We start from the raw sequence: 21552 nt of genomic DNA, 5'->3' as shown, positions 1-21552 counted from the left end.
GAGACACCCAGCCTTTCCTCACTGGTCCCTAAAGCATCCCCAGCTGCTGCGAAGTGCCCCCAGAAGAAAATCCAGGATGATCATGGGCTTTGATCCTGCACTTGAAGCAGCCATTTGTGTCAATCTGGGCACGTCTCTTCCCCTCCCCTGAGTTTTTGGGCTGGGGCTAGTTGTGTGCCCTGGGCTGTGCCACTCTATTTACTAGGATGCTGTTGCTCCTGCTGCTGCTGTCACATTTCCTTTTCTTTTTCTTCTCTTTTCAAAAAGTGCCAAATTGTGTAAAACAAAAAAGCTTCCCATCTTAATGCTGGATGAATTATTTAGAAGGGTCTGTTTGCTAATGTGATTGACTTCGACCAGCAGCGCAGGTTGAGCTGTAATTATGGGAAAACAATCAAATCTCTATCTGAGTTCACACCATACTGGTCTTGCCACTTTTTGTGTTACAGCAGAACCTGTTGGGTGGCTTTAGCCGAGCTGAGCCTCCTTTCTGCTGCTGGGGCAAAGAAACGCAAACCAGTAGAACCAGTCAGGCTGCAAGGAAAAAAATTAGGGCTTATTGTCTGTGCAAGTTCACCCACACTGCTCACTCCTGTCTCCAGATGACCGTCTCCTGATCGCGACCTAAACTGAGCTCCAGGAGCCCAGGAAGAGACACAGGGCAGTCCTCCAGCGTGAGTACTGTGCTTGCACTCATTTGTGTCTGTCCCGCAGCAGCCTGGGCAGTGCTGTGTGGCTGGGAGGGCAGCTGGAGGGAGAGAGCTGCCCAAAATTGGCTCAGCAGAGTGCCGGGAGCTGTCACTTGGTGCCGGCAGACGGAGCCTGCTCCAGCTTCCATCTGATGGGCAGAGGTTGGTGTGTCATGGGTTTTGCTTGCTTTTCTGTCCCCTCTCGGAGCTCGAGGAGGAAGTTTGGATTTGTGTAGTGTAGCAGACGGGGAGCTGATGGTTTGTGGCAGAGGGGCAGCTCTGAGGGGTTGGGGGGAGTGGATCTGAGCCTGCCTGGGCTGCGCTGCTCTGCCACGACCCCGGGGCTCTCCTCTTAACAAAAACATCTCCTCTGGCGTTTTCCACCCGAGCATGAAAGGTAATGGGATATCCCTGAAATCTGAAATGCTGAGAAATGGCATTCACTGAGACGGAGGGAAATAGCTGTGGAGGGTCAGAGCAATGTGTGGGTGTCAGGGTTTATGTGGGTACTGAGGAGACCAGTCATGTTTGCATCCAGCAAGGGGGGACCAGCGGCAGGAACAGAAAACTTCTCTGAGCAAACATCCAGCAGTGTGACAGCCATGGGGGAACAGAGCTGTGGCCAGTGAGACTGTGTGGGATCCAGGATGTGCCCATCCTGGGCAGGCAGCACCCGGGTGTTAGTGCTGGGTGCTGGGGAGGCATCACCCCTTTCCACACCTGATCCACCTTCCATGCAGCATCTCAGACCCCTGACCTGCACCAAGCCATGCACATGCTGGGCAGTAAATAATTTAAAATGGAGTGGTGGGCTCCCTTCCCACCCCATTTCACACCTTGAACTCATCTCTGTTGCCAAACTGAGAACAAAGTTGCTGCTTTTTTCCCTCGGTGGCAGCTTGGAGCTGGATTGTGGTGACCCCTGCTAGCTGGGCAAGGTGTCCATCTGTCCCCATTGTGTCCCCTGTGGGACATCCTGACAGTGCCCTCCTGGGCTGTCCAGATATGTTCCTTCAGGCAGTACAAATATTCAGAGAGGCTGAAGCTCGCTGGGCTTCCAGCAGCCCCAGGCACGAGGTGTAATTCTACCAAGGGCTGGCATCCTCCTTCCCTATCTTAACTCCAGGAGGAAGGAAGTGATGGTGGGATTGCTGCAGAGGAGGGACTGTGCCTACACTGCCTCCCTGCACGGGGGTTTGTTGCTGTGAGTTGCTGTCCCCACTGCCTGCTCCTTGTCCCTTCTGCTGGGACAGTGCCACGATGGGGAATGTCCTGAGAGTGCCACAGATCCTGCCCTGGAGGGTGCAGGACACTGATGCATTGATTCAAAACCTAGCCCAGCGATGTGTCCCCAACACCAGTGTGTCACCAGGCACTTGGGACATCCAGAGAGGCCTCAGTCTACAAAAATGCCCAACTCTGTCTGTCCCAGCTGCTGGACAGCACAACATGGGGAGGAGTTGGTAAGACTCATCCTTGGTGCTGCAGCAGGGCTGAACACTCAGGAGGGTTTTGCAGGGCTAGGTCTCCCTAGCACATTTCTCCTTTTTAAAATGGTGCTGAAGAGAAAAGCTGATCCTTTCCAAGACTTAATCTTCTGGGGATATTTGGGGATATCTCCATACCCAGGGGACAGAGATCTATTATTTTCATGGCCATTATCTTGACTCTGGATGCCCATGCACCCCTCACACAGCAACAGCAGAGGTGCCAGATGATGGAAATGTGGTTGAGAGGAATCTTCGTGCCCGTTCTCCCACACAAGACCTGCGTTCCCATGCAGGAGCAGGAAAGATGAATTGCCCGTGTCAGGAGCAGTGTGGGCTCTGAGCCTTGCTCCTGGGCAGGTCTCCTGCCATGGAGGAGAAGACAGAGAGACCGAGATGCTCTCCAGGCACCATGAGCAGCATAACGGGATCACAAGCAGAGGGTGGGGTGATAACCCCTTCTGTCAGAGATTCCCAGGGTGTTTTCCTGCTCTGGAGCTGGGGGTGGCAGTGGAAGTGTTTTGGATGGGCAGTGACCATGTGCCTCCAATCCCAACAGGGCCTTGAGCTATTCCTGAGCCTCACCACTTCTCAATTAAATCACCCGAAAAAGGTGATAATGCCTCATTACCCACTTCCCAGAGCATTTTGAGGTGTTAATTGAATAATGTTTATAGAACCTGTGGTTACCCTGAGATGCACAGGCAGATAAGTGGATACTTTTAATCATCTTCTGAATCCTGCTGTGGGCACACAGGCCTGCCCACAGATCTGCCCAAAGCCCACCACACTCTGGGGTGCACCATGGCATGGCTGGTGGCTCCAAATGTCATTTGTCCTCAAGTGGGGAGCAGAACTAGTATTTACTGTTAAACCTCAGCAAAGCAGCAGGAGCTGGGGGTTGGGAGGAAACAATCTCCCTCCTCGATGCAAGGAGAGACCCCCGGACTGCTCACCCTGCTGTGTAAAAGTCAAACGGATTCCTGGGGATATTCAGGTATTGCAGAGGACCAACAGCTCTGCTTTTAGTGATCTTGCAAGCCCAGGGCAGCCAAGACTCTGTTGGGAGGAGGGATGTCCCTATTGCAAAGAATAACAAGGACCCTCAGGGGGAATAAGGGCTCAAGCAGAAATGAGGTAATGCAATAAAACTCAGATTGGGGGGTCGGTGATTGCCACAGCAGCTGGAAAAGCAGAAGGTGCCTCCACAGGGCCAAGGTGGTGGAGGAGAAATTGAGCTGCAGAGCTTGTGATCACCAGGGCTGTGCTGTATTGTGGCAACAGAGACTTTTTGGGATAGAAGTAAATCAGTGTGCAGGTTGGGACTTGAGGCTTAGCTGCATCTTGGAGGGTTTGCTCCAGCTCAGCCCTTCCTGCAGTGGGACAGGTCTGTGCACACGTGAGCAGGGCCAGCATCTCCCTGGTGCTGCTGATCCTGCTGAACGGGTTCAGGGGGCTGGGACCAGCACCAGTCCCCACAAACCCCAAGGGCCACCGGGGCAGGTCACAGCCGTGCTGCAGCTCCAGATGGCCCTGTGGGACCCCCATGCAGCAGCCAGCAGAGACAACCCTGGGGCTTGCTGCAGACCGGCCCCTGGGCTGGTGGAGCAGCACTGAGCAGCTGCTCTGCTCTGGGGAGGATTTTCAGGTTGTGTGAGGTAGAGGAAGGCAGCAAATCCTCCTCCCTGGAGAGGCAAGAGCCAAGGTTGCTCCTCCTGTCTCACTTGTTGGGAGGTAATTTTGCAATCTGGCAGCCCACATGCAGCACCCACAGCAAACCCAGCACGGTGGAAAGCAGGCACTGGGCTCCATTTTAGGGCAGAATGTGCCATGTTAAGTCATGCAAATAAATAAATACCCAGCAAAAAAAGAATCCCTCAACCTACCAAAAAAGCCCCCCTCAAACTGCCAAGCAAAGCACATCAGCAAAGAACATTAGCTCCACATTGGCCTGTGAAATACTCCTGGCACTGCAGATTTTCCATGAGTGATCAGGCAGTTTTTTCTGAGTACAAACTTGTTTTATAATTCTAAAATTAGACCATGAACATAGTAGGGTAGCCAAGGAAGGAAAGATTGGCTGGTGAAAGCAGCTGTGCCCGGCACTCGCCCAGAGAAAGGTGTGTGACACTAATCCAGCCTGGAGCTGAGCAACTCCAGCACTGCTGATGGGGAAATATCTGGTGGTAAATCCATTAAGCTTCACTGATCCCACAGTATCAGAATGTCACAGTCCTGCCTTTTTCTTTTCTGCCTTTTTTTTTAATGACTTAAGCTCATTTAGCTAATGAGCTTCTTCATCCTCTTGAAAGGAGACAGGGCTCAGGGTAGGGATGTGCTGTGGCTCACTGTGAGTGTGACAGGCAGTGCTGGGGATGGGACAGGGGAGTCAGGAACTCGCTGGGGACCAAGGAAGGGGGGTTGGCTGTGCTGTCAGAGCCAGCTGTCCAAGTCCAGCCCTTCCCCAGCCCCATCAGATGGGACAGAAAATAACCTCCCTGCTGTTTTTCCTTTTCCCAGCCACAAGAGGAGCATCCTGCCCGAGGAGAGATGCCATTGGTACCCAGGAGATGCTGGGGGCTGCTCCAGCCCCGTGCATGAGAGCAGACATCCCAGGAACCCTGTGCCCCAAACTGCAGCCCTCATCCCACCCTGAGCATCGAGGGATGCAGAGAGCAGGTGAGCAAAGCCACAGCAGTACAAGAGCTCACCCCAGCCTTGGGCTTCCCAAACCCTGCAGATTTAGGGGCTGGATGAGGAGCTTGTTTTGTGTCCCCGACGCTGGGGCTGTGTTTGCAGAGGGCACCCATCACTTTGAAATAGTGCCGGGATGCCCGAGGGCTGCCCCGGCCCCTCCACGGGGCCGCGCCCGGCACGGCCGGCTCTATTTCACAGCGACAGCTCTGCAAGGGCTCGGGCTGGAAATGAAATCCCCGTCTCAGGGAGCGAGCTCCACGGTCTGGGCTTCAGCAGTAAATCCCCCTCAATAAATCCTCCGGAGCAGGGGAGAGGAGCGGGGAGCTCATCCACACCGGGTGAGAGGGAGCAGAGCTGAGCCCCTCGGGGAGCCTGGGCTGTCGGTGGGGCTGCTCTGCTGCAGCAAAAGGCTGAATCCTGGAAAAGGACATAGGAGGAGTGATGCTCCTGAAGGATCTCTGTTCCTATGAGTGCACACAAACGAGACCCGAGGTCCTCGCCGGGTTTTCCACAGAGTGGCTGTTCCATCTGCAGGCAGAGATGGGTTCTGGCATCTCAAAAAGCACCAAAACTGGCAGCTTTTCCCTGCTGATTGGATCTGCAGCAGGTCACAGGTCCCCACTCACCTGAGGGCTTCGAGGAAAAGAAAATCAGGAGTAAACCCCTGGTGGCACCACAGCCTCAGCTGTGCATGGTGAAGCTGCTGCTCACACCCCAGCCCCAAATCCTGCTCTACTGGGTCTGCCTGCAGCTCTGAGTCACAGCTGCAGGATCCAGACCCAGCACCGAGCACCTGGGCTGCCCTCACACCTCCCACCCCCTGCCAGCCCAGCCCTGCTCCCTGAGCAGGGGCTGGCACCAGTCCCAGCCAGGGTGTCACCTTCCCGGGATGGCACAGCTGAGTGCCTGTGTCTCGAAATGCTGGCTGCAGCCCTTGGAGACACCAGCCTTGGCGAAAGGGCTGTACCCTTTAGTACAAGGTGGGCAGGACCTGATCCAGCAGCAGCAAGCACAGCAGGAGCACACGCAGCCACCAACTCCTCTGCTCCCAGTTGCAATCCCTACCCGGATTACAGCACTGGAATTAATGCCTGAGTGCTTCAAAGCCTTCCCAGCCGGCACTTGGGGTGTCAATCCTGTGATGGCACTGGTTGATCTCACAACCTCCCTTCAGCCCTGGGGAGGTGCTTTGCCCAGGGCAGAGCCTAACTCAGGACTCAGTGATCCTGGGAAGTGCCCTCATTAACATCAGGAGGGGTTTCTTCTGTTTTGCAGTAGAGCTGCCCGTGATTTCCCCTGGCTGGTTTTTCAGCTGTGGCTCTTGGGGCTGAGATCAGTTCCCAATCCCATTTCACAGTGGCCGATCTCGAGCTGGATGAGCCTCACCGTGCTTTTATTTGCTGGATTAGATCAGCCAGCCCTGGGAATGGCTGGGTTATGCCCAGGAAAGCAGGAGCAACAAATACTTTTTAATTGTTCCCCCAGAGAGTGAGATCTCTACTCTGTTTGCCCCAGTTTGCTCAAAAGCCAAGCAGAGTGACTCCGGGATGGTTCGTGTTCAGGCAGCTGCCCCGCCGATCCGAGCGTGCCGAGCTCGCTGCTTGTGCCTGCTGGCACGTGCCTCATTTCTTTGGAAAATCAGATGCTTTAGGGGAAACTTTCTTCTTCCAGCTCTGCGTGCCCACATCCTGCATATGCAGGCGATCTGGCACATCCCTGCTCCGCATGCAGATAAAGGCACGGGTGGGGCTGGGCTGGGAGAGCGCTGGAGCCCAGCACGAACCTTCCCCATGGGGCTGCAAAGCCCAGCTCCCAGCCCACTCTTTGCTTTCCAGCATCAGAGGGGAGGTTTTCTCCTTGGTCACCTCTGTGTGGTTGAAGGCTGAGTGTCCAGGTGCTTTGTTGGGATCGGAATTTCTCGCCATGACTCATTAATCCAGAATGACTTTGGGGAGCAGAAGTTCCAACGTGGAGAAGTTAAACACCTTCGTGTGGAAGTTCCTCTTTCCCAGTGTGGTTTTGGTGGTTCCAGAGGACCCCATGTGTTCTGTGCCCATGCCAGCTTCCTGCAGATCCTGGCTCTGGACACCACCTCTCCTGGTTTCTCTGTAAAATTGGGTGAAGAAGCTCTGTTGTGTGACTCCCAAGGGTCCAAAGAGACTACAACCAGTGAGGCTGTAGGAAGCCTGGGCAATGAATGACAATGAATGACAGTGGGTGACCAAGTGCTGTTGCTGCCTCTGTAAAAGCTGTGCATGGTGCCAGAGGGAGGAGGGATGCAAGGGAGCATCCTGGCAGGAGGTGAGTCCATCAGACTCCAGAACCAAAGCTGCTGTGAATTTCTCGATCATCAGTGTCCATGTGGTCCCAGCATGAGTTCTGCAGTCCCTTCCTAATGCTCAAGAAGATGCCCCACCTTATCCCAGAGAAATGCAACTTTAACAGCTCAACAAGTAGAGGAAAAGCCTGATTTTCCAGCTGGGCTTCTCCTGGTACCTAATACATGCTCTTTGCTATGCTCAGTGCTGAGGCAGGGTGGACAAAAATGCATCCCATGGTTGAGCAAATGATTTCCCTTCCTAGCTTTGGGCTTTGTCCTTTCCAGAACACCACATGCATCAGACACGTCTCTTTTGTTGGACTTTTTCTTTCTATTTTAGGCTGAAACCTGAATAATTTGAAGCAAAGGGACATCCTAGCACTGGACACAGGTGTGGGACTCAGCCCTGAACATGACCACAGAGAGTTTTGCAGAGTTCCTGAACAAGCTCAAGGAAATCCATGAGAAAGAGGTGCAAGGTAGGGAGACAAAATTTTCTTATAAAAACTGGCCAAGATCCATTTCTTTGTAATGCCACCTTGATCCATCTGGTGTCAAATAACCTGAAGGGAGGAGGAGCAGGTGTGGATTAGGGAGATTTGGGGATTAGTGCTGAGCAAGCAGCACCCACGGGGATGGATTGGGACATGAGGTCACAGCCTGTCCCTCAGGGGGGAACACCCACTGATGGCATATTTGTACCTCTCATTGGCATACTGGGAAAAAAGTAATTTTTTGAATGATGAGAAGGAGCAGAAGAGAGAGGACATTGCTGCACTCCATGCTGCTGGAAAGCAAGACATGGAGCTGCTCAATCCCTGCAGGAATCCCACTTGCTCCAAGCATTAACCATGGGGATTTGGCTCCTTTCCTGCTGTCGTGGTCTGTGATAAAGGTGAACAGTGAGGTTTGCAGGGGTGACACACACACACCTGCTGGGCATTTGCTCTGAGCAGTAAGGACTGGAGTGTATTTGAACACTGAGGGATCAAAGGGAAAGCGGAAAGATGCAATAATCTATAAGAGAGAAGCAGCAGGAGATGAAGCTCTGTTAAAGAAAATGTTTGAGTCAGGTTGGATAGCTTATTCCTCTAGGGAATAAATTATTTCTCAGGTCATACATTATTAAAATAAAACCCATTAGGTTAAGCAACCAAGTGCCAAGTCTAATTGTTTTCCTATTAGAATAATTCCCAGTATCAATATTATGAACAAAACTTCAGCACTTTTGGATGATTCTGGCTTATGAATTCATTCTTCTCTTGTGTAATTTCAAGCTGTGTGAGAGTTAGAGGAAACTGTTGAGCAATTTAAACCACATGTTTACATCTACTTTGCATAAAATAGATTTGACAGGATACAATGTCTGCAGATCCGTCAAGGAAAGCCATTCAGTTGTAAATATTCTCCAAGATGCTTTCCAACCCTGAAAGCTATAAAATACTGCCCACCTGGGAAATGCAGGCTGTAGTGAGGAGTAAAGTAGAAACAAAACTAAACCAGACTTTTAGGGTCTGCAAAGGAAATGGAGACTCACTAAATAGTGGGGATACAAAACGAGCTCACGTTTTGTACAACTTTCCCAGTTACATTAAACTGTGGTTGTGTTTAATGTGTTACTCCTTATCAGAGACAAGGCTTGTGAATGGATGAGATTTCTGCAAAGCCCTGCACCTTCCTGAAATTCCATCAGTGCTGTTTGCTGGGGAATTGGCAATAAACACCCACCCCCTGTGTCTGTTCAATGTTCCAGGTCTGCACAGCAAGGTGACAGAGCTGACGACAGAGAAGTGCCGGTGAGCGATGCTGGGGCACAGGGGAGGTTACCCCACTGGAATTTCAGACTTCCTGAGTTATTCTCCAAAACTGCTGCATTAGAGAGCACTATTTGCCTTTCTGGCACTGCCAAATTCAAGCCTTTTGGTACCAGGAAGGGTTTGGGGTGATCCCAGCCCAACTCCAGTTTGCCTTCCCATTGGCAGGTGATGCTTGTGCCACCCAGTGCTTTCTCCCTTGGGAGAGGAATTAAGTGGGAGGAATTAAGCTGCTGACTCCAAGGAGGGTGTCACAGGGCAGCTCCAAACTCCAATATATTTGTTTCCCCTCCTGCCACACAAGTAAAAGGGTGCTGTGGATGAAGGCACTGGTTTTGGGAAGAAATCTAATAACCCTCTTTTCTTTGTTCTGCTTCTTCAACTAGCGATGCTCAGAGAATTGAAGAGCTGTTTGCTAAAAATCACCAATTAAGGGAACAACAGAAAGTCCTTAAAGAAAATGTAAAGGTGTTAGAAAACAGGTAGGATTTGTTTTTAAGTAGGGTGCTGCTGAGTGGCAGCAACTGCACGGTGCTAGGGGGAGAGTTTGGGATTTGCTGTCTTCCCAGGAGTGGGATGTAGCACAGAAACCTCTCTTTTTCCTTTACTCAGCTGCTGGGAGAGCTGAAGGAGTCTGGGCACATTCACAGGAGCTTTCCTAGGCTGGTGGTGTGGGGCTGGATCTGGAGGGGTCAGTGCTGGGCTGCAGGGCTGATTCTGGGTGATGTTCTGGGTGTTCACACTTCCCTGTGGGGAGGGCAGGAACTTATTTTTCCCATGGAAACTGTGTGGTAACAAGCTGTGGGGCTTCCTCCCTCCAGGCTGCGAGCTGGTCTTTGTGACAGATGCATGGTCACCCAGGAGCTGGCCAAAAAGAAGCAGAATGAGTACGAGACCTCTCATTTCCAGAGCCTGCAGCACATCTTCATCCTCTGTACGTACCCACCGTGAACTTGGTCTTAGCAGGCTGAGTCTTTGCTCAGTTAATCCCCCTCTCAGATATTTGCATATAAGCCCTCATGGTGAGCAGGAATCTGGGAAGGGTTTGGGAATGGGGAGAAGGGAGGGGGCAGGACTGTGGATGGCAGCTCATGTCCCCCCAAGCAGACATAACCCTTCACACAAATCATCAGAGCTGGGGGTTGCAGCCCTCCACACCTCCAAAAAAATGAGAGATTCCAGGCTGTGTCAGCTGCCTGGAAAAAGGATGCATTTGGCACAGCAGAAGCAACACTCTGGCAAAGACAGGAAAGTCACAGCAGCAGCTCAGCACGGGTAAAGGAAATCAAGCAACACGTGTGATGGATCTTCTCTGAGCCTCTGGCAGAGCTCCCAGCACCGCTGAGGCACTGGGTGTTTTTCCCTGGGGATCTGACCAGCCCAGGGAGGGTCATGGGGGTAAGGAGATAAGGAATTTAGGAGGGATGGAGAGGTGCCAAGAGCCCTTGGTTTATCTCCCCTGCTACGCCACTGCTCCCTGAGTGCTGCTTTCGAGCAGGAGCAAGGCAAGGCACCATTCCTGGGAGCCCACCCGTGCTCTCTGTGGCCTCCTCACTGCAGCACCCAGTGCTGGGTGCTCACATCTCCCTCTGGCCTCTGTCTGATCCCCCCCGAGACCCCCAGCTCTCTCCCTAACACAGCAGCCACTCATCACCCTGCCCTGGTGTTCAGGGGCAGGATGTTCACTGTGCCCAACCCACCTCTGCCTCGTCTGGGTCGTGCTCTTCCCCCAAGAGCAACCCATAAGAAGACCCAATCTTGATCAAAGTTGCTCCCTTTTATCCCTTAGCCCCAGTATGTTTACAAAGAAGGGAGGAAATTCGGCATCCCTCCAGAACCCAGTGCTGTTCCCTCCTCCTCCCCTGGGCACCCCAGTGAGCTGTGAGCAGCATCCTTGCAGCATCCCAACTCACAGCACCCCCTCTGTCCCTGCAGCAAACGAGACCAATCGCCTGAGGGAGGAGAACAAAACTCTCAAGGAAGAACTGAAGAGGCTCCGGAGCCTGGAGTAAGCACGTTCCTGGTTCCATTCTTTACAAGGGGCATTGGCAACAACCAGGGCATCCCAGGGATGTCCAGACTGTGGCATCCTCAGGGGTGTTTTAGCATCTAATGCCCATGGGTTCCTGTATATGTTAGACATGGAAAAATCCCTAATCATCTCAAAATCCTTGCTGACCTTTGCTCACTCCCCTGTTCACCAGCATCCAATGATTCATTTTTGGGGAACAAGGATATTTAACCCCCCAGAAACAAAGCCCTGGGCAGCTTGCATAGACCTCAGCCTGGGATTCCATGGCTTTTCCATGGCACCAGCTTCCCTCCTACAGCAGCCAGAGAGGGTCTGCAGGAAGCAGATGGTTTTGGGAGAAGGAGAGTGATGGGGTTAAAGAGAGAGAAGTGATCTGCACCAGCAGGTTCACAGCCCAGCACAGTGCTGTGCTGGAAGCCAAATAACCTGCCAGGCTGGCCAATATATACAAATCAGCTCATTCCTCAAGGGTTTAAAGTCCAGAGGAATTAGCACTGAGGGATTAGGTTAGAAATGTGTTTTCTTTGGAGCACAGGAGCACCATCCACTTAAAGAGAAACTCTGGCTTTTACTCCCCAGTGCTTCCCAAGGGCTGAGTAGCTTCAGAGATGTAGGCTGGGCTGGGCTTGCTGAGCATTGAGTGATTCTGCTCTGCCCTGCTCTGCCCTAAGATGCTGGATAGGAAGATTTCCAGCCAAACATCCACGTCTCAGCATCAGAGTCCATCCAGGACTTTGTGTGTGTCTCCAAGGCTCAGGCACTCCCTTGTGTCACTGAGAGCATCATCCTCTCCATCTTGATTTGGTGACAGGGGGCAGACACCACATCCCTGTGCTGAATCCACCCCTCCATCAGGCTGAAAGCCCAGCCAGGGCCAGGTTCCCACAGAGCTTTTGCAATAGCCACAGCTGGGTCCTGGCTTGCCCAACATCGTGGCTTCCTGCGACGTTACCCACAGCCAAGTGGGGCAATCACACCTCGGGCTGTCGTGCTGGCTCTGTCCATGCCCCAGACTGCAGCTGGGCTGCTGATAAGCTGCAGTGGCAGGAGGATCTGGTATATCCACATACACACATGCATAAATATTTATATTTGTATATCAGGCTCAGAGCTCTCAGTACAGTGGCTCCAAAACCTTCCTTCTCCTGCCCCTTCTCATTCATTCATGTCCTTTTCCTTCCAACAGGGACAGGACAAAGACCCCAGGAGTCTCCTCCAGAGAAAGCTGCCCCACACCAAGCTCGCCTTTGACTTTACTGTCCCCAGTGAGCAGGAATGCCAGCACAGAGAAAGCAGAGCACAGGGAAACAGAAGAAGCCCACCAGGATGTGCCTGACCTCAAGCTCAGTGAAGGTGGGTGCTGCTGGCTCCTGCCACCCTTGAGAGACGTGGGCATGTAAAGAGTGACTGAGCCTTGGTGCAAAACTGCTCTGGGAAAGGGTCTGGAGAGCAAAGACCAAGCTGTTGGCAGCTCAGATGGACACTGCCATGGACAGAAAAGCTGATGGGGGGGAAATGCAGGTCAAGGGAGAAACACTCTGCTCTGCATTAGTGCAAAAGAGTGCTTGGGTGCCCTCACTGAAAGAAAATTCATTCAGAGATCATGGCATTCCCTTCCTGCCACCCACACATGCAACAAAGGGCACGTTCAGTCAGGTGCTGGCTTGAGCCAGGTGGTAATTTTGACTCAAATCTTCACTGAGAGGTGGTTGGCACCAGGCAGTGGCATCCCTGGGAGGCTGCATGACTCCAGCCCACTGCAGAGCAGGGCTGCAGCAGCTCTGGAGGATCATTACAGCAGCTGGTTGTGTATTTTTTTGCAGAAAAGCCTCCAGAGAAGCTCCAGAGAAGCTCTCCAAGCAACAGGACTTCTCCAGGCACTGTCCTCCAGGAAGTCAGCCTTGCAGAAATGGTGAGGTGTCAGAGGCAGCCTGATGTCCTCAGGCCTTCTCCCCACTGCTGTGGTCATCTGAACTGGATCAAGATTGGGATGGGGAAAGAGCAGGAGGCACCTGAGGGGTGGAACAATTAGCCAGACTTGGGAAGTTTGTCATTTCCAGAGGGCCTGGCATTCAGTGGTTGCAAGGACAAACACAGAGAGGGTGTGAGCCCAGGGCTGCTGAGTGACACAGTGACACTGGGCACTGGGAGATGAGACTGCAGGACCTGGACCTTGCTCCTGGCCATGGGAACTCAAGCCCACGTACACACCCACACAGATTCTTCTGTTTTGGCACAGGTTTTGCTTCCTCGACCTCCACAAAAACTTGAAAGAGCAGGTGAAGAGGGGTTTTGGTAAGGCTGCAGGCAGGCTGTGGGGATAATTAACAGGGATCACAGGAATTGTTGGTGACATCTCCAGGTGGGCAGGGGAAAGTCAAGTCAGAACATGTGGTGAGCCTTTCATGACAGCTGATGGAGACAACGATGTCCTGGCCCAGGTGCTCCACCAGAAATACACCCACCAAACCAGTGTGTGCCAGCAGTTTGCATGAATAAAGCCTTGCATGAGTAAAAAGGCCTGACTATAGGACCAGGAATTTGCAGGGTCTTATCTTGGTTTAGCCACTGAATCATGGCTTAAGAGGAGATGCAAAACTTCCTGTGCTACAAATCAGTGCAGCCAGGAAATAGAGTACATGAAGGGAAAATTTCTTGGAAAAATGAATAAAAACTAGGTAGAACTGTTGACCAGAACCATATCAAGCAGCACACTCAGGAGCTCTCTTGTTCTCACTGGTGAGGAGATGTGTCCCAGTCCAGCCGGGCTCCCCGGAGCCAGGGCACACTGCAGAATGGCTCACCCAGGCTTTCTGTCCTGTGCCACAGGCGTCCCAGAGGATTTCCAACCAGCTGCATGGAACCATTGCCCTGATGAGACCTGGCTCCAGACCCTGCCTCCTGGAAAAGAGTCCTTCAGGGGCAGCAGTGTCTCCTCCAGCGAGGAAGACTCCTCTCCCTCCGGAGCGCGAGCACAGCCCCAGCCTCGAGGCGTGAGTACCAGCCTGGGATCGTGGTGTGGGCCTGACCCACAGCCTTCTGCAGCTGTCCCTCAATGGATGGATGGCCAGTGTTCACTGTGTCTGTCCACCTCCCTCTCCAAACTTGTCCCACAGCCTTGGGAAGGGGGGCATGCCCCAGTTTACAGCAGTAAAAAATGACTGGAATCCAGCCCAACAAGAGCAGGCTCTTGTTATTCCAGCTCCTCAGACAGACCCACAAAGTGGAACAAGTGCCCCCACATCCAGGCAGAAGGGCTGTCCCAGGCAGGCAGCAATTCCTGCTCCTCCTTATCTATTCTAATGGGCTTTCCTGCAGGGCTCAGCACTTCCCAGGCTTATCCTCCCCACTGATTCCAGGAGCACAGAGGGCTGAGCAAGGCCAGTGAGTTCACCTGTAGAGACAGTGAGTTTCCCAGAGTGTGAGTAGCTCTGCTGAGCATTCCTGGGAGCAGCTTGCACTCATGGAAACTGCCAAATAACCAGCAGCAGCAGGGACTGGGTTTGCAGGGCAGGTTCCTGCACTGTACCAACCTTCCTAGGATGGCTGCAAAAGATTCCAAATGAGTGAGATTAGGGGAGGGTGGGTTCTTCCTCTGTCCCGGGGGTCTTCAGGCACTATGAAAGCCCAGGGGGGTAGTTAGGATGTTGCTGGCTGTAAGACAGTATTCAAAAAGTGACTTCTCAGCAGCAGTGCTGATGTGAGGGGTCACTGCATCCTTACCCTCACTGAACCCCTGCCTTAAGCTGCTGTGGCCTGGGGACAGGGGATTGCTGCTGGATGGTGGATGGGAATGGCTTCCTGCACTGTGTGCAGACCCACTGCTGACTGCCCCTGGCCATCAGGACCCAAAGACAAACATGATGTACTGGCCAAGAGCTGCAACAGCGCATGGAAAGAGCAGGAGAGACCACACACATCCCTGCAGAGGGGATGGGAAACCATGGGAAACCATGGGAAACCATGGGAAACCATGGGAAAACTCTAATGCTAGTGTGGATTTTTGTTTTGCTTTTTGCTGTTGTTTGGGGGGTTTGAGGGGATTGTTTTCTGATTTTTGCCTTTGTTTCTGTGGGGTTTTTTTTCCTAATGTGATCTACTTAAGGTAATTTTTTCCCCTGCTTTTTTTTTAGTTATTTAACAGCAAGCAAACTGGACTCCCCCAAGGTTGCTCCGTCCTACGAAAATCTAAAACTGAGCGCCCGGAGGGAGCAGCTCTGCCTCCTGCACAAGCACCTTTCCCTGCACCAGCTGGGGCTGGGCAGCCCCTGCGGCCCGGGTGAGCGGGACGGCGGCGGCTTCCCCGGCCACCCGCTCCGGAGCAGCGCTGCCGAGGGCAGGACGCGCTCCCGGGACGGCTGGGAGGAGCACGCAGCCCTGCTGAAGCTCCCTGCCACCATGGTGTACGTGAGGGACCAGCAGCTGGAGGAGAAGCTGCAGCTCCTCAAGCACCGGGAGCGGCTGCAGCATCTCCTCCTGCAGCAGTGCCAGCCGGGCCAGCGCGCAGACGGCGACACGAAGCTGTCCCCCGGGGAGCGGCCGCTGTCCCCGTGGCTGGGCATCGCGGCAGGCTGCAAGGAGGAGAGGTTCTTCCTGGAGGATGCTGCGGATGGCAGGGAGGAGAAGGAGCTTTGGCGGAGGCGGGAGCGCTCCGAGCTCCGAGCGAAGGTGAAGGAGGCGAGGGACGAGGATGCGGACGCGCCGCTGGATCTGTCCGACTGTGGCCGCGGCAGGGACACGGAGCGGCCCCGCCGCCGGGAGCTGCGGGGCTGCGGCAGCCCCGGGGACGGGGGACACAGGGCACACAGGGACGACCTGCGCTGCCCCTACCACTGGCCCAGTGCCACCCGGCCGCTGCCTGGTGCTGCCAAGGAGGAGGAGGAGGAGGATGCAGCTGTGGTAAGTACAGCTCTGGCTGACATCCACTGCAGCCCCTTGCCCACCCCAGGGTGTCCAGTACTGCTGCTGGGACCGTTGTGGCCAAGCATTATATTATTATATATATTATATATTATATATTATATATTATATATTATATATTATATATTATATATTATATATTATATATTATATATTATATATTATATATTATATATTATATATATATTATATTATATTCTATTCTATTATTATATTATATATTATAATATCCTGTGGGAGGATGGGTTTGATGTTTGTGAAGCACATGGCAGAGCCGTGGTTGCTCAGTCCTGGCTCTCATTCCCCACCTCCCCTCCAGTGTCCATAGGGTTTCCATCCAGGCCCAAGGGCAGGCAGTGCCTGTGCCCCCTCCCACAGGCTGCTGGGCTCCCTGCAAACACAGTACAGTGCACAGGAACCTCTCCTGTGTCCTTGTCCCTGTGGGTGTCACTGTCACCAAGTAAGGGCTGGGGACAATCCTCTGCTGCCTGGTGACAGCGGCCTTTGTGCTCCCTGTATCCCTGTGTCCCACAGCTCACGCTCTCACGGGCATATGTGACAAACAACTCCTCACCAGAGACCATTCCTGAGGCTGGGATGAGACAGAATGTCAGTGCACAGAAGGGAGAAGCAGGTAAGAAGCCCCAGGCAAATGTGACATTTGAGAAGGTGAGAGTGAAAGGTGCCTTTTGGTGAAGGCATTTCCCAGCCCAGAGCTCTCTGCTGGGCTCTGCACACACCTGCACACCCCCCTTCCAGGGACCAAGTGTTCCTGCCTCCCATCTCTGGGCCTTTGGGGGAGCTTCAGCTTTCACATTTCTGCCCTTGAGAGCTCAATTTTCTACCCTAGATTTGTCCAAAATTCAGGCTTAGTACATACGGGGAGAAAGTAATCCTGGTTCTTCTGGAGAACAGCCCAGTGTCTCTGTCCAGCACAGACAGGAGCCACCCGTGGGGTGTCCCTACACAGTCAGCAGAGCACCCTGCACTCCACACTGAGGGCATGGAATTCTCCAGGAGCTAAGGAGTCAGTGTAGCTCTGACCTCTTGCCAAAACCCACTCCACAATGAGCAGCAACAAGACAATGCTCACAGCATTTCCCACTCCTCTCAGGGAAGAAGCAGCTCAGAATGTCCCAGCAGAGATGGGGAAAATGCAAGAGGTTTGCAGGACTAGCATTGGAAAACATTCCCTGTGTGTCCCCTTGCTCCAAAGTGTGTCCTGTGGTGACACAGCACACAGGGTTGAACACAGAGCCAGCGATGCTGCTACCTGCAGGTAGATCAGGATGGTTTCTTTCCTTTCCTTGCTCCATCCTCCAGAAGAGCCCTTCCAAGGCTTTCTCCCTGCCTGACCCCCTCGAGACACAGGTGCCAGGTTTGTCCAGGCAGGTGGGAGGCAGCAGCCATGGGGATCAGAGTGGGAAGCACGTCTGCTGGGAGCTGTTCAGGACCAGCCTTACTGGCTTGGCCAGAAAGTTGAGCTCGCCCGGATTAGTTGGTCTGGGCGTGTCGGAGTGGTTTGGGAACACTCTCCAGAGCAGGATTTTTCACGGTGGAAAAGAAAAAAAGAAAAACGAGTCCTCTGAGATTTACATGCTGAGGAGATATCATCATGGCAGAAGAATTTCAGCTGATTACATTCTGGGTGTGGGAATACAGGACTTTCTTCAGTTCTCACCTTAAGGTTGACACAAAGCCCGGGAAATAATACACAAATACTTCTGCACTTTCTAATGAACCTTAAACCTGCAGAAGGATAAGGTGAGGATGGGATCAGGCTACAGGGAACCCAGGGGTGCCTGGAAGCAGCATCACCTGCTCTGCCACCTCTGCAGGCACAGTAAGAGGGGGCTGCCCTGCTGAGCTCCATCCTGGCTAGACCTGGGTGTGATGAGCAGCAAGTACTGAGCTGCTGGGGTGCCCCTGCCCCTCAGAAGAGGGCATAGCCCTGTGCCCAGCTCTTTCTGCCCACCATGGCCAGCCAAGGTGTGTTACTGTGTGTGCAGACAGGGTGATGTCACCAGCAGCAGCCCCCAGCCCATGGAGATGCAGTGTGTGCAGAGGTCGGGGTGTGCAGGTACGTGTCTGGGGCTGTGTAGCCCCAGGGTCTGTGAACAGTGAAATGCTTTTGCTGGGAAGGGAAGTATCTCCCCTGCCTTTCCTTCCTCTACTTCTCAGCACACATTGCCTGCCAAGAGCCACTGACTGAACCAGCAGCAAATGTAGAATTGTCCCTTTTGGCCTTTTCACCCCAACACATTTCTCCCCACCTGGGGCTCAAACAAGAAGGTGCAGTCTGGGGCTCAAGTACCCCCCAGTTTCCCACCTGTATGTAGCCACAGATGTTGGGACAGCCCTTGTGACCTTGGCGTAGCAAAGTCCTGTGGATGCAGCTTTCCTGAGAGCTGGTTTCCCAACAGTCTTGTTGGATCATTCCTAAACATTCATTCCAGGCCACGTAGCTTGCAGTGCCTCAGCTTCACAACTTTATTGCTGAAGCTGCTTTCTGCAGTGGCTGCTTATTGCTCAGTGGCCCTGTGAGCCTGGGCCAGTGGCTCTGCATCTGCTCATGAGCTTGTCAAGCCTCCCACAGCCAAAACCCCTTCTTTTTCTGTTTCTTTAGATGACAATGATGCCGAGTCTGTGAAGCAAGAATCCGATGAGCCAGACACGACGGACAGCGAGGTTTGTTTGTTCTCCTCAGGCATCAGCTTAGGCTGCCGGGTCCCAGAGACACAAGACAGGTTGTCCCAGCCCAAGCTCCCTCCAGAAGGTGATGGCTCTTCCTGCACCAGGTGCCAAACCTCATTCCCACCCTGTTGCACAACTTGCTGCCGAGGGATAGTGCCACTCTTTCCAGCCAGTCAAGAGTGTTTATGAACAATAGCATTTGTCATCACTCCACAGCAATGGTCACAAAGGTCCCTGGCAAAGCCACTAGCTCCTTGGCAAAGTCAGGGTAGTTTGTGGACTGACTGTTCTTCTTGTTGGTGTAGGAGAAATATGAAGATGAGATCCTACCAGAAGCTGAGGCTGACGGGAAATACGTTTGCACCAAAGACAAAGTTCCTGTGCAGCAGAGGAAGAGAAAAAGAGGACAGGATCTCTGGATAAAAGGTAGGGAGGAGAAATTCCCTGGGGCATGAGCTCAGGGCTACAACTTCTGCTGCTTCCAGAGGGACTCCTGTGAGAAATTCCCAAGGAGAGTGGAGAGGAGGGCTCTTCTCCATGCTCCTCTGAGCCACGTTTTGGCAGCACTCATATCTCCAGCCAGAGGAGCCCCTGCTAATGGTTAGCCAGGACAGCCTCACAGGGTGACCAGGAGAGCACCCCAAGCACCTAAGCTAACAGAGCTTAGTCCTTTGTGTTTGCTTATCTGGTCAGGGAGGCAGTGACTGGGGAAGGCCAGGTTCCCAGGGGTGAGTTATTGACATTCAGAGAAAGGTTTCTGCCCGTTCTGTTGATCTTCCAGTGTGGCTGTGGATGTTTCCCTGCTGACAGAGGAATGTGTTGCACCCATGTTTCCTACAGGTGAATAAGCAGAAAACTGCTCCTGATAAGGGCAAGGATAAGGCAGTTTGTCTGTCAGGCCTTAAAAAATGCTCTGTCAGAAAAACCCTGCTGCTCACCTGCTCTGTACTGGTGGTAAAAACAGGGAAGTGTTGGCCCAACCATAAATGTAGAGAGGGCTGTTGCTTAAGCTTGAAGGGAGCTTGTTTAACAGCCCGGCCTTCAGAGGGCCCTGCTCACTCAGGGGACAGCACCACAGCTGGGTGATGAGAGGATCTGCTGAACAAAACCAGCCACTCAGAGAAATGGGGAGGAGGCTGCCCTGTGTAGCCCAGGGCAGACACATTTGGCCCTCCAGGACTGATGGGGATGTCCCAAGTGAGGGGTGGGTGCAGCTGTGGCAGGAATCGAGTGATGGAGGGCTGTGGCACCTCTCCCAGCATGTGGTGTGGGCCATGAGCCACACTGGAACAGGAAGAAATCCACAGAATGCATCTTGCTGGTCTGGGTACCCTCTCAGGGACGCTTCTGCATCAGGTCTGTTCTCTGCCTGTTTGTGCTTCACATGTTGTTTTGTGTCCAGGATCACAACAGCCTCCCCTGGATACCCACACATCTCACATGTGAGGGGTTTCTCTTCATCTTTCCCTTGCTGAGCTTTGCTTCCTCCTGCGCTGTCCCTATTTTGGGATGAGGCCATGCTGACTCCAGAAGTGTAAATCCATTTCTCTGTGGTTAACTCCTGCTGTCATCTGGCTGTTTACAGGATCTAAGAAGTCAATGAGAGGAAAAAAGAAGATCAAAGTGGAGCAATGCCCAGTGGGGATCACAAAGGAACTGGAGAATTGCTCTGCTTCCCACACTGATCCTTCCAAGGAGAGTTAACAGCAGGGCAGGATGGAGCAACTGCAGACCAAAGGAGAGGACTCAGAGACCTCAGAATCCCACCCACGCTGGGAGAATCCTCCTGTCATGCTGGGCCAGGCTGTGGGGAATTCATAAGGACTCGTTTATGAGCACAGCACCCTGAAACTCCTCACTCAATGCCACAGGAGAGGCTGGGCAAGGATGAGCCATGCAGGTGACACCTGGAGGAGCCCCACAGTCAGTGACCCCAGCCCTGTGCCAGAGCAGACCCTCAGACTGGAGCTAGGAAGAGGAGATGTCTCTTTGCAACCCTCACCCTGCATCAGAACCTTGTTCTTCCCTGGGATTTCACTTGGAGAAAGGACTACCAGACCCCTCTCCTCATGAAGGATGTCCCAGTGGCTGGCTGAGGGGTGGTGACCAAACCAAACCCTGCAGAGCCCCATGCACAAACCTGCTTCAATTAAATTCCCACCCAGGTTTCATACACATGTGGATTCTTGTCTGACCTGGAGAAAGTCCACAGTTTTCTTCTCTAGTTAAGTGAGGAGCAGGTACATGGGCAGACAGATGGGATGAGTCCCTGGACAGAGCAGGGAGAAGAGCACGGGAAGGGAGGGTTTGGGTGCTCCCTCTCCCCAGTGTGTCCTGCATTGCCTGGAAAAGGTCAGTGTGTGAGACCCAGCTGTAGCTCACAGCAGAGCACCCGCTTGGCAGTTCATACTGACCCTGGCAGGATTGCTGGGAGCTATTTTTCACGTGGATAAACTGTTCTTAGTAATTTTTTTTTTTTTTTCTGATGGAATGAGATGGGAAGAGCTGCTGTGAGCATCCCTGCTCACAGCATTGATCCAGGAGCCAGGCTGGGTTGTTCCTGGCACACAGGTGGAGAACAGGGACAAAACAGACCAGCACAGAAGTGCCAGAGCAAATTCCTGCTGTGGTGTACCCCCACCTCCTTTACCTGCAGTTATTTCTGTTTCAACGTTGGTTTTTTTGCCTGTTCACGAGAACGAAGGCAAAGCACAGCTAAGAGCAGTCAGCATCCCTTTGCATCCTTTGCTTGTAGCACCTTCCCATGTCTGCAACCCTAAAATCCCACTCAGAGCGCGGCTGCGGGGGGAGCAGGGGCGGGAGGGTCCAGCACTGCCCGGGGCAGCCTGGCATGAACCCAGCCGGGCGGGAGCGCTGCGGGAGCGGGACCGGGAGCGCT

At 53.1% G+C, this 21552-nt stretch overlaps 1 protein-coding gene across 2 annotated transcripts; it reads left to right on the top strand.

Annotated features, from left to right (window-relative positions):
- The first annotated feature begins 507 nt into the window (after nt 1-507).
- On the top strand, nt 508-21291 carry RBBP8NL (RBBP8 N-terminal like). Of its 2 annotated transcripts, none has more exons than XM_063404297.1 (15): nt 508-674; nt 4697-4855; nt 7534-7672; nt 8947-8989; nt 9394-9489; nt 9829-9941; nt 10943-11015; nt 12226-12392; nt 12863-12951; nt 13869-14032; nt 15173-15938; nt 16494-16593; nt 18586-18647; nt 18959-19079; nt 20239-21291. In XM_063404297.1, the coding sequence occupies exons 3-15, from the start codon at nt 7606-7608 to the stop codon at nt 20355-20357; spliced, it is 1980 nt and encodes a 659-aa protein (XP_063260367.1). In that variant the 5' UTR covers nt 508-674; nt 4697-4855; nt 7534-7605; the 3' UTR covers nt 20358-21291. The 2 variants fall into 2 exon arrangements, with proteins under 2 accessions (XP_063260367.1, XP_063260368.1); XM_063404298.1 differs by lacking the exon at nt 508-674 and adding an exon at nt 737-851.
- The last annotated feature ends 261 nt before the right edge of the window (nt 21292-21552 follow it).

Source organism: Prinia subflava, chromosome 8, assembly GCF_021018805.1.
Source record: "Prinia subflava isolate CZ2003 ecotype Zambia chromosome 8, Cam_Psub_1.2, whole genome shotgun sequence".
NCBI lineage: Eukaryota > Metazoa > Chordata > Aves > Passeriformes > Cisticolidae > Prinia > Prinia subflava.
Note: the sequence above shows the minus strand (reverse complement) of the source record. Positions and strands in the feature narration are given on the sequence as shown.

What these genes read in the sequence shown, in the direction of transcription:
- RBBP8NL (XM_063404297.1), top strand. Translation starts at nt 7,606, where the DNA reads ATGACCACAGAGAGTTTTGCAGAGTTCCTGAACAAGCTCAAGGAAATC. An exon ending in CCATGAGAAAGAGGTGCAAG is followed by an intron (nt 7,673 to 8,946) that starts GTAGGGAGACAA and finishes TCAATGTTCCAG; the next exon opens with GTCTGCACAGCAAGGTGACA. An exon ending in CAGACACGACGGACAGCGAG is followed by an intron (nt 18,648 to 18,958) that starts GTTTGTTTGTTC and finishes TTGTTGGTGTAG; the next exon opens with GAGAAATATGAAGATGAGAT.